Source organism: Fusarium flagelliforme (genome assembly GCF_020744385.1).
Source record: "Fusarium flagelliforme strain FIESC 12 MPI-CAGE-AA-0113 chromosome Unknown B0J16scaffold_2, whole genome shotgun sequence".
In the NCBI taxonomy this organism is placed as follows: domain Eukaryota; kingdom Fungi; phylum Ascomycota; class Sordariomycetes; order Hypocreales; family Nectriaceae; genus Fusarium; species Fusarium flagelliforme.
Genome location: NW_025763504.1, coordinates 3,817,686 through 3,829,660, shown reverse-complemented (window position 1 = coordinate 3,829,660; position 11,975 = coordinate 3,817,686). Strand labels below are relative to the sequence as shown.

At 48.1% G+C, this 11,975-nt stretch overlaps 1 protein-coding gene across 1 annotated transcript; it reads left to right on the top strand.

The window, feature by feature from the left end:
- Positions 1–3,575: 3,575 nt before the first annotated feature.
- B0J16DRAFT_380883 (glutamate-cysteine ligase-domain-containing protein) lies at positions 3,576–6,052 on the top strand (the record flags this gene model as incomplete). The annotated part of the gene is made up of 6 exons (XM_046131109.1): positions 3,576–3,586; positions 3,642–3,714; positions 3,798–3,863; positions 3,916–4,082; positions 4,132–4,840; positions 4,895–6,052. 6 exons carry the CDS (start codon positions 3,576–3,578, stop codon positions 6,050–6,052), a joined length of 2,184 nt encoding a protein of 727 aa, XP_045986895.1.
- Between the last annotated feature and the right edge of the window lie 5,923 nt (positions 6,053–11,975).

The window sequence follows — 11,975 nt, the reverse complement described above, 5'->3', positions numbered from 1 at the left end:
ATGGCCTAACTAGAGGCCCCTGTTTACGTGCTTTGCCAAACTATTCCATACAGTGTTCACGGGGATCGTCGGGGCCTACCTGGCTTGTCCCCGGATGGTCTGCATTGAAGTTGACATCCATTGATACCCAGTGCATGGTCCTCTAATGCCAGGGTACCTCGGAGAGCCACAATTGGGCATCTGGACCCAAAATTGCGGTTGTTGTGCCTAGGGAACTGTCTCTACATGGAAACAGAGCATGTCAATGCGAACAAGCTTGGGTGACATCAAAGGGCAATGGCGGAGTTCACCAATGCTTGAGGTAAGAGTGTGTCTTAACTGGGTGAGCTTGATGAGATTCTGACGTTTGTCAGTGTCACAGCTTTACACTTCTCATCTCATTTCTTTGCTCTTTGCTTATCTCTATTCTGCCCATTAGCATTGAAACGGCGGCTGAGAGATTACTGTAGCAGATTGTGTGGTTGGTTGGCTGGCTTGGTTCACCTCGATAAGGACATGAAATGCGGCTTAAGCTGGGTACATCGCTCACATGGCATCCTCTCAGTGCCATCAGCCGTCCATTGAGCTAGGAACGGAAGCCAACACACACTACGACACTGTAACACCATCGCCGGCATTCCATCTCCGGTCATGCTTCAACTCTACGATACTGCACCGTCTCTACTTCTCGTTCCTAGACGAGGTTCCAGATTATCAGGTCATGCCGTCATGCTTTGTTCGGCATCGTCAACGCTGCCTGCGCCTCTTCCTTGACATATATTTTAGAGGGTTTTGTCGCCCTGGCCTGGCAAGTGCTTAGCCACAAGACAGTACCGTGGTGTCGATCTCTCGATCATAGAAGTAATCAATGAGGCACGCGGCGCCATTCTTGATTCCCGGACTCTACAGCCTAGAGCCTGAAGGGGTGCTGCTAATGATCGCCGTATGCAACAAAGTCCAGTGTTGCTCAGCCGGGGGTTTGATGCACCCCGCAAGCCGAAGCGGCTGCCAATGCAGAAGTGCGGTACAGTCCTGTTGGAGTGTAGCAAACTCGCGGTGGCTTGTTAAAGTTTCTCGGTTATGAGAAAGTTAAGAGAATGGCTTGGCTACTGGCAATGCCCAGTTTCGGACGGTGAAGATATGCTGTTTTGGCCGTCGGCAGTTGATACAGTCGGCTTTGGATCACTGCATGCCTGCTCCTTTTGCAATGCTTGTACTGAAAGAGATCGGTCATCTCTGTTTGACCCTGAATGCTGATAGGAAAGTCTCGCGCCTCGTTTAAGGGTAGACTTAGAAGACTAACTCTTCACCATGGGAGCTAACTGATACCGGCAATACTCGAGGACTGTGTTCCATTCCTTAAAATGGGTATTCGTACAACAAATCCTGATTTGAGAATTCCCATTGTCAAATCCGCACAATCACGACAACAAGGGTCCAACTAGCAAGCCACTTCAGATGAAAATGAGGTAGAGCAAAAGGGCTTCGCGCGAGACTCGACATTTTGATTCAGATCAACGTTCCAGCATGCTTATCCAGACGTTGCATCATCGTACTGTAAAGTACCAATCATGAACATGTCCTCCATCCTCGATGCAGGGTGTCTTGGGCATGCCAGCTCAGTTGCACCTTGTTGGTCACAGCTAGTCACTGCCGCGTGACTCGAGAAACAACTCCAGCCGGTTGGCTCCTATGACTGCCACATTGGTAAGTCAGTTCTCGACTTGCTATGTACAGTAGGGGAACGGTTACATAGTCACGAGGGACATGGATTTCCCGTGTCTGGTCTAGCCGACTTTGTTTGCACTGTTGATCTTAGGTCAATTAAAACAAGCTCACTTCGGGTTCGGAATAATCGAATCCAATTGGATCCGGTGCAGTACGGTAATCCAACACGACGGACATAACTCGGATATGTTTACTCTAAAATGAATGACAGCATGAAACCGGAGTCCAATCAGCTGAGTGAGTGGATTGTGGCGGTAAGGTATAGATAGTACCGCGGCTCTGGGGAACGAGATGACTGTTTCATGTGTTTCTTGTTCTGTTCTGGAATTCGTGATGGAACAACAATCGAAGTCGGATGGAAGGGCCAAGTCTATGCCCATGCATGCATAGTGTCGGCGGTAAGAACAAACTTCTTGTAGCTCCAACGTCTCCTGCGGGCAGTTGCCGTGTTTTGCTGCGTGTACAACGTCTTGGCTCTCCGCAGCTGCAGAATTGCCGCCGGCTTTGTTTGACGGTCTGTGGGTTTACGTACGATCTGCTGCATATAGGAAGTGTTTGCTTAGCAATTCGGAGATGATATTGTAAGCATAACGGCTCTCGGTTACACGGAGTTGTTTGACGTCGGCAACAATTGGTAGGGCTCGTGACTTATATTGATGTAAGGAACATAACACAGTCTGAAGATATATTTGAAGTGAGCTGATTTAACATGATACATCCAATGCCACAATGGCAACATGATAGAATACCCAATAAGATATGTCGTCCTCTCTCTGTGGAAGTTGCATACCCTGTACTATTATACCGCGCAAATTGCCGGCTCTGCCCCTCCACTCCCCTGGTCGGTTGTCCCTATTACAGCTAGCGTGCGATGGCATCATCTGGCCCTTGTCCGATTTGATATTTTCAGTCGATTTCTAAGCAGAAAATCCGCTCCGCATGGCAACGAGATGATGCGATGCAACAGCCATCACAAGCCGACAGGAAGAGGAAGAGTAACGATAAGAGCATTGGATGTGCTGTAGATAGTATGGAGTAATAGACTAAAGAATTGTTCCTACTGAAAGAAAAAAAAAGGTTCCACTGGCAAAACCCCCAATCATCAGTTCAAGATAGGCCTGGAACTGCTTTTTTCGGCGCTTCTTTTTACTGCTCAACGGACAACCCCGCGGAATTGGACTTGAGTCTCGGCTGCCAAATGCGACAAGAGGAATAGTCCAGTCCAGTATAGAGAGAGAGTATTAAGCTTTTCTTTCTTACTCCTCAACCATTTCCTCTTTCTGTACCTGTCAACTGATCGACACGGGCCGTTACTCTTCTTTTTTTCCTTCTTCTTTTTCTGTCAACGCCTTTCGGGTCGTCGCTCATCGATATTTGTCAAGGAACCAACCATTGACCAAAAGAAGAGGATCCTCGGAATGCGACAAACTGATAAGAGGATATCCTTCATGTTATCTTGAGACTAAAAAGTTGTTGCTTCTTAACGACAAAGCCGACACTCCGACATCCAAGCCATCTTGGATGAGAAAAGGACTTTATTATTAACGCCTACCTACTTTAGCGTCCACCTGCCGATTTCGCTTTAAGAGAGATTCTATCCGTACCTCGGGACTGAATTGTCATACATCATAGTCCAGTCCAGTCAAGGCACTCAACTCATACCTCAGATTTGATCATTCTATCCGAATCTCTCTCTCTCGTCTCACCTTTTTACCCCGGTTTCGTCATTTTGAACAAATCTCTCCGAATACCGATAAATCAAGGCCGGCGCGTTTAAGCGACCAACCAGGCTCTAGGCCCGAAAATTCCATCTTCAACCCGCATCACATTGCTTTTTCTGCGCTGCAGAGCTCATCTTTTATCTCACCATGGGTCTCTTGTAAGTTACCATCACATCCATGTTCCTGAGAATACATGCGCTGATAAGACTTTAGAGCTCTGGGAACGGCCCTCGACTGGCCCGATGCCAAAAAGCGTGCCCCTCAAGTAAGAGAATGGGGTATCAAGGTAAGTCACTCACAATGCCCTCACTCTTCCAGCTCTTATACACTATGCGCCAATAGATCGCTGACATCCTTATGTGTGTATAGCAACTATTGGAGATATGGAACAAAGCCAAGGGCAAGGAGCGGGACGCTCTTCTATGGGGTGACGAGGTTAGTTCTGGCCATCAAGAACTCAATATCACTCAACTGACAACTTGGATAGGTCGAGTATCTTGTTGTGGTGTACTCCGAGGACAACCAGCGAGTGCTGCTGTCTCTCCGTCAAGCCCAGATCCTGGAGGCCCTAGCCGCCGATAAAGACCTCAAGAAGCAAGGCGGTTGTGTTCCAGAACTTGAAGAGGCGAGCGCCACAACCGACACAAAGAAGACGTTCGTCAACCACACCACGCTTGTTGTACTCTTGTTAACCGTCATCCAGGGAACGGACTATTCCTGTTTTCCACCCCGAGTTCGGGCGTTTTATGCTGGAAGCTACTCCGGGTAAGCCCTGGGGTATCGGCTTCAAGGAGCTTCTCGATGTTGAACCGGACATGAAGCTGCGAAGGAAGATTGCCAAGGAGCACATGCTCTCAACAGAGTATCCCATCACGCTCACAACTTACCCTCAGATCGGTGTTCCCGGACAGTTTACCGACCCTTACTTCCCACCGTCAGGATCCCGTCTTCGCTCTCAGTTTGTCCCGGATGAAATCGCCAACCCTCACATCAGATTTCCCACTCTAGCAGCCAACATTCGCTCACGACGAGGCCGCAAGGTCCAGGTCAATGTTCCTATCTTTCACGACAAGAACACACCGAAACCCTGGAAGGATCCCACTGTAAATTTCGACAAGCACGACTGGCCCGAGGACGACGATGTGCGAAACGGGGCAGCCCCTGATGACTTCATCCACATGGACGCTATGGCTTTTGGAATGGGCAGCTGTTGTCTCCAGATCACTTTCCAGGCCAAGAATATCACCGAAGGACGAATGCTTTACGACCAGCTGAGCCCACTTGGTCCCATTATGCTGGCTTTGACCGCTGCGACACCTGTGTATAAGGGGTTCCTTGCCAATACCGATGTGCGGTGGAATCAGATTAGCCGCGCTGTTGACTGTAGAACACCACAAGAGCTGGGAGAAGAGGTATGTGTTGATCTCACACTTGCGAATCGAGATACGTTGCTTACACCGTAACAGCCTCTTACAGAAGGTGTCAGGAGAATACCAAAGTCGCGGTATGCATCTAACTCGACATATATCGCCATTGACCCGCGGTTGAGAAACGAGTATCTCGACCCTGATCTGGTATACGACTCTGACATCAAGCGGCAACTCCTCGAGGGCGGCATGGACGACCGCTTGGCCACCCACTTCGCTCATCTCTTTATCCGTGACCCTATTGTCGTCTTCGAGGAGGATCTCCAGGAGTTGGATCTCACCAAGACCGATCACTTCGAGAACATCCAGTCAACTAACTGGCAGCACATGCGTTTTAAGCCCCCACCTGCTGACAACAGCATCGGCTGGCGAGTCGAGTTTCGTTCGATGGAGATTCAGATTACAGATTTCGAGAACGCCGCCTTCTCTGTTTTCATGGTCCTGGTCACCCGTGCTATCCTATCCTTTGATCTAAACTTCTATATCCCTATCAAGAAGGTAGATGAGAATATGGAGCGCGCGCACGAGGTGGATGCCGTCTTAAAGGAGAAGTTTTACTTCCGACGCAACCCTTTCCCTAGCCGTCCCTCCAGAGCAAACACCACATTCGGTGATGATAGCCGACCCGGATCAGCTCACCCTAGTCGACCAGCGTCCCCTGGCGGCCCCGTAGAGCACGAGTTCGAGGAGATGACCGTCAACGATATCATCAACGGCTCAGAATCAGGCGAATTCCCTGGACTCATTCCCATTGTCGAGAGCTACCTTGATAGTGTCAACGTCGACGTATCGACCAGATGCCACCTGTCCACATATCTCGACCTGATTTCCAAGCGAGCAAGCGGAGAACTCGACACCACAGCCCGATGGATCCGCAACTTTATTGATGTACACCCCAACTACAAGCACGACAGCGTGGTCAGCGACGAGATCAACCACGACCTTATCGGAGCCGTGATTGCCATTGGTGAGCGAGAGACAGCCGGTCGTGACTTTGCAGGTCTCGGCATCCACGGTCTGGAACGATTGCTCAACGGTTTCCGTGGAGGTTGCGGTGGCAGCAGCAACGGTAACGGTAACGGCAACTCGAGCAAAACCCCCAACGGAAACTCACACACGGCAGAGACGGAAGAAGTCAACGGCTCCCTTAAGCGGAAGAGCGAGTGGATTGATGGCCAGGAGGTGACAGCATCGTGAAACAAAAACGGCACAGCACTGTACTTGGGTCGGAGTTCTTGGTCCTGTTTGTCTTTCCTTCTTTTGCCCTTTCTTAGCTCGTAATGAATGCACTTAGACAGAGGTTATGTGCAGTTCAAACAAGTGGTTTCAGGATATACCAATAATGTACTGTACTATCTTGGCTTTGTTCTGGCCGACTCAGTTGAGACACGGCACGGCTGTTGCTGTTGCTAAAGGCCATCGGATATCTTCCTTCCGAGCCTACAGCACACCAAAAGAATACATATAAATGGTTCTAGACCTTGGTCGTTAGGATGGTGTCTCAATCATGATGGTGATAGTCTGACTCGTCTAACATACCTGATGGCAAAGTTAAGCTCGGACGAGATGGCGATAACCCCTAGACAACTGTCGAATCTGAACCAGCATCTCACTATGAGAAAGCATGATGGTCAGCCGTGTGATCATCAGGGCCCTAACCAAGCCCGTCTGCACAACACGATGGCATAGGAGTTATCTCGATAGAGTCAGTCAACATCTGTGCGTTCGGAGCTTTTTCTCATTTTGAGGCATAGTATCGCCATGCAAGGAATTCTGGATCTCTATGCAGGAGTCAAGCAAAGTCAATATCAGTCCGAGCGTAGTCAGTTATTTGCTGCATGTAAGAAAAGAGTCCCTGTCAACGTACGTCAACTCTTAGGACTCCCAGCCGTGCCGCGCCCTGAACATGAGGTATAACGCCTTCTAATCCTCAAGCCGCTTCTAGAAAGAAATACATGGTTCTAGGTTCTGTTCGTTTCATTTCTTTGTTAGTATCGGGTCTACAAAATGGCATGTCTTTGAGTTGTGGCTTGTGTACTAACTCAAGGGGGGGAGGGCTTTCTTTGCTTTTGTAGCTGCCCTCCCCCTCCTTGTTCAGCTGGAATTCTGATAAAGATTAAAAAAGGGCTTGGGAACTTTAATCAGATCATGACTATTCTGACATGTCCTATACATAAGAATACTGTACAGTATCATCACCGATTCTGAGGAGAGAAGAGAAGAGTTCCTCGTGATATGATACAAAAACAGGGTCTCCCCTGACCGGTCATTGTAAATGAGTTTAGTGCAGACCGGTGAGATTAGATGCGCGCCCTACATCTTGGAACAGGCTATCAGAAAAAGAGACTTGTCATTATTGAAAAGTCGTTTTTTTGAGGCTGTATGTAGGCGACCTTGCTTTTTCCCGAGTAAGCGAGACCCCACGATGATCTGTAACATGGTATACAGTAGTACCGCACGCATTGTTACCTTTTCGTTTATTTTGGCATGCAAGATTGTGTCATGTTGAAGGGGGTCATCTACAGGCGGTAGGGATCTTCAAAAGCAGGGAAACCAGAAAAGGGAATGAAATGAACCTGTGGAAAACGGCGATGTGATCATGTGAGTGAAAGCGCTAGAAGGGGACTGAGACATTTGGCAAGGAAATCAGAGACAGACATGATGAGAAGGGCCGAGAGACATAGAATAACCCCCGGTCATTTGGTCTTGGTCCTCCGATGCTTATGCCACGCCGATGCCGATCTGATCTAATCTCGGGGCCGAGACGGGAGGGCGGCTAGGATGTACTGTAGATTCAACCACCGGATCCGGGTCCGGAGCCCGGGAGGTACTGGGCATGGACAGCACGGGATGGAGACGGCGGGCAGCCTGAGATATGAACCCTGACATGGATGCATCCTGTTACCAGTACTGACTGACTCATTCACCCACCAAAGGGGCTTTTCACATCTCATCTCATCTTATTTCATATACGATACGCTACCCAAAGTACTGTACTGTATGTAAATGATTGATTAGATACTCTGTAGGGATTATGATGATCTTCACTGCAAGAAAATGTCTGCCCCCTGTCTCGAAACTAACAATGTGACTAGTAGATTTAGCATCAACGGTAACCAACAACCTTTGGTGGCCGGAATGATATTGGTTTTACCGTTATGGGCCCATTTCTAGACCCGAGGTTGGCTGGCTGAACATAGAGAGAGACGTCAGAAATCGGCGATATACTTGCATGTCCTTGGTAGATCATGTGGATGTAACCGCCCAGCTATGTGATGTAGCATCGCCTCTATAGTAAAATGACATATATTCTGCATCCTTCGGATAACTCAATCCCTCCCTAGGAACTGTCGAGGAGAATATACTGTCCAATCGCAGCAATATCTTCTGTCTCACAACCAAGACACCGTAAGCCCACTTACTTCTCTTGGCTCAGGCTCAGGTAGGCTAATCCACGCCCTCGATCTAACTGTTGTGCAATTGCCGAGGCAAGGCACACGCCGCCCATTCCAAAGTGGGCGTCAACTCAGACATGGAGGTTCGATCTCTCGACAGATCTTGTGGTGGCATGATCGAGGAACTTAAGAGGACCAAAACTAAACTCAAGCGAGACTCGTGGGTTACATGGAAAAAAAGAAACGTCGTCCACCGTAAGAAACATAGGCTTATACCCGATGGAGCAAAGTGCTGTGCTGCATGTGCAGTTTTCGTCGGTGATGGGTCGTCCGGAGATCTCTTTGGTGTTGTGGACCAATAAGCCCTAGTCTATGTTTTAGTTGGCAACTGCCATTCTAGCTACTGTACAGTAGACTCATCAATGTCAATCTCGATTCAGGCACAGACATATGCTCCAGCAAGTTACGTGATACGTTAGTCCAAGAGTCATGTTTGGTTTGAGTAAACACGACACATTCGTGGCCCCGCCGTTGCGACGGCTTCAGCTTAGTTACTGTAGTTGTCTTGACTTGAAAGGTTTGTTGGCTTTTACTTTGAACAAAACGGGTTTTTGGAACTACCAGTGACGTCTCAAGTGGAAGCATCTCGGCAGTTTCTTTACTTTACATTACCTACCTTGGTTGTTGGTATATCATCAGACTAGAGGCTGTATTGTAGTCTAAAAATGCACATCATTCTAAAGTCAATGCTTGAAACAAAACAAAAGCAAAGTTGATGGGCTCTTAATTTCTTCTTTCGATCGTATTGAACCCTTGAATAGAGTAGATCCGCTGTCATGCAACGTCAGAATGCAAGGGGACAACCTCTAACTCAACCAACTTCGACTAAAAATAATGGAAATCTGTAACCGAGTTGCCAAAAAAGCTGCCCTTGAAAGGGTCTCTTGTTAAAAAAGACCACGAGGGAAAGAAGCAAAAGGCACTTGAATACATCTAACCGCGTCAGCCCGTCACATTCCTCGACGAGTGATCCCTGTCTCCAACTATCCTTAGCTTAGTCTCCAGTCCAGTCTTTTCAACTTGGCCTACCTAATCAGGCCTCTGCTATTCCTCCCTTGCATACGTCCACTGCCCTTTTCCCCATAACAATGCTAGCAATGGTTCAGCACCTCGTGCTGCCCATGCTTGGTGACATGCTTCGAGCCAAATATACGCACTCTGCCCCTTTCAAACTACCCAACGCCCCGGGTGGGAAAAAAGAGGCTGGCGGGGGCGAAGACTAGACCCAGACCCTTTCTCCTCGTGTGGTGAGATACCACGTGGCTGTGAAGGGACCCGATCCCTATCTAGGTTGGAGCGGTATCTTTGTTTAGTTTTGGCTGGAATGACGGGCTGTTGAAGAGTTTGAAGAATGAAACAAGGGTGACGACTGAGTAGGATATGGCTTAATTCCGTCCTGGGCAGTCCAAGTCTATTCTATCACCAACAATGACAAACACGGCGTATTGGCTGCTGCTTTCTAGTTGCACAACTACGACGCCATCTAGCATCCAAGTCAAGGACTGAGAATCTAGACCCCATGTTCCCTTCTAACTTTATGACTCAGTCTCAGCCGACCTTGAACTTTGGTTCGGTTTCTGTATTTGAGGCCATCCATATCGAAACATCCGGTTATCAGTACCAAGCCATGGCTTGGTCATCAGTATATCACATCACATCACAAAGCAGTTCAGCGTATTCTTAGTCGATACAATACACATGGTTCGCATGCCGCCTCCCAGAGCCTCACAGCCTCGAACCACAAACAAGACAGACAATACCTATACTGTAGTCTACAGGGCCAGCCTGACTCTGGACCCCCCTTATAGAGACCAAGCCACATTAATGGATACATACATATAGACTCCGTACATGTAATGCCATGTAACCCAGCTGGGGAGAAACCAGCCAAGCACTTGCAGACACGCGGCACAGGAGCGCCTTTATCTTGTTCTCGCTGACCTTGCTGTGCTACCGTTGCACAGAGAGCAAGGGGGTGTTGGTTTTATAGTTCATGCCATGCTATATCAATGCATACCTATGAGATATAGTTATATACTCACTCTTTTCGTGTTCCCGTACTACAGAGCAGAACCATGACATGATAGAAAAAGGGGAGGACCAGGGAAGATCTTGGAAAGACGTGCAGATCGCGTGCTTGCAGCCATGTTTCTGATCAAGTAGCACAAGCAACAGCGCATACGAGCTCTTGTGTTCCTTTCCCATTGTTTTGGGGTAGTTCAGGCATCAAGACATGTTCTGGTCAGGTTTGGTCTTGGTCTGGCGATGGCTTCACAATCACAATCGCCTGTTGACCATTTCTGTTGTGTTTTTGTGTTCATCGCAGCTCATATAATTACGGTGTGAAGGCTGAAAGCACTCCAGGATATGCCTATATATGTACATTGTGTATTGTACTTGGTTAATATGTGCTTGATAGCATTGACTGCCCTCTCTGGAATGCAAAAACGATCTCGACTTATGCTCTATATCTTCTGCAGCTGAGTCTTTGTACTACACCAGTCTATCCAGTATGGCTACAAAACTCAACACCAACAACTCAGCACATACCTTTGCCTTACACATACACAGGCACCTGCGCCTGCGCCTGCACCTGCAAGCACGTTCCCGTGTCCGATGAGCTCAAGCAGGCTACCCGTCGTTAGATCTCCCGCTCGTGCCTTGATTAGCCTCCCGTCCCGTCCTCGTCTCCTATGTGCGACCCCTATCCTCTCTGTGTAACTGTTCCCGTCGAACCATATGTTTGATCCTTTCAACCTATCCTGTCTTGTCTTGTTTTGTTTTGTCTTTGTTTTATAGGTCACCTCCCGTAGTCATGAGTTGGCACTCGCTACCTCTTTTCGTCGCCTTTAATGTCTGGGGGAGCTGGTTACTGCACTGTACTGTACGTCGATACAGACTACCAATGCCAAGCTGCGTATATCATTCATTGTAACTGTACTGTAGATCATATACATACATAGCTGCTCACCTGGTTGCTGATTGACCTTGCATTTCCTAAAATGGCCAATCAGCCCTCGCCAATCTTTCAATAGTCTCTCTATCGGTGCCCAAGTGGCAAACAGATCAATCTTAATCTCAATCTCAGTCACATCTCTATTCCCGTTACATCTTGAGCTCCGACTCCTGTCTCAACGACAATGGGCTCGCCACCGAATGCACACACCACACACTCATCACTAATTAGTTCTGCAGGGACGTACAGTACATACATTCAAGGGTGCGTGCATCCGCGATTATCGACTTTTGACATGTTTGCTGTACTGTACTGTATGGTTTCTCCGTTGTCTTCATCTGCATCGCTCACTTCCTTAGATACATCAAACAAGATCATTGGGTCCTTCAATTTGCTTCTCTTCATGCCAAGACGATTTATCTTGGGTACATGCCGTAAATCCGTTGTAGTTTTGTTTCTCTCAACTATCAATCCCACATAATAGTACTTCCCCCAAATGAGCAATTCCAACACCTCAATTTGGTGACTACCACGATTGCTCTGCGCTACATCTCCAATGATTCCAATAAGTTCCCCACTGTTGCGTGGCCCAAGAAAACTCTTTTGTCTAGAAATTCAAACATCACTTCTCCCTCCATGAAACTTCGAAAGTTACACCCAATAAAATGTTGGTTGGGTGTCCGTAAGACCAACGCCTGATATGCCGCGA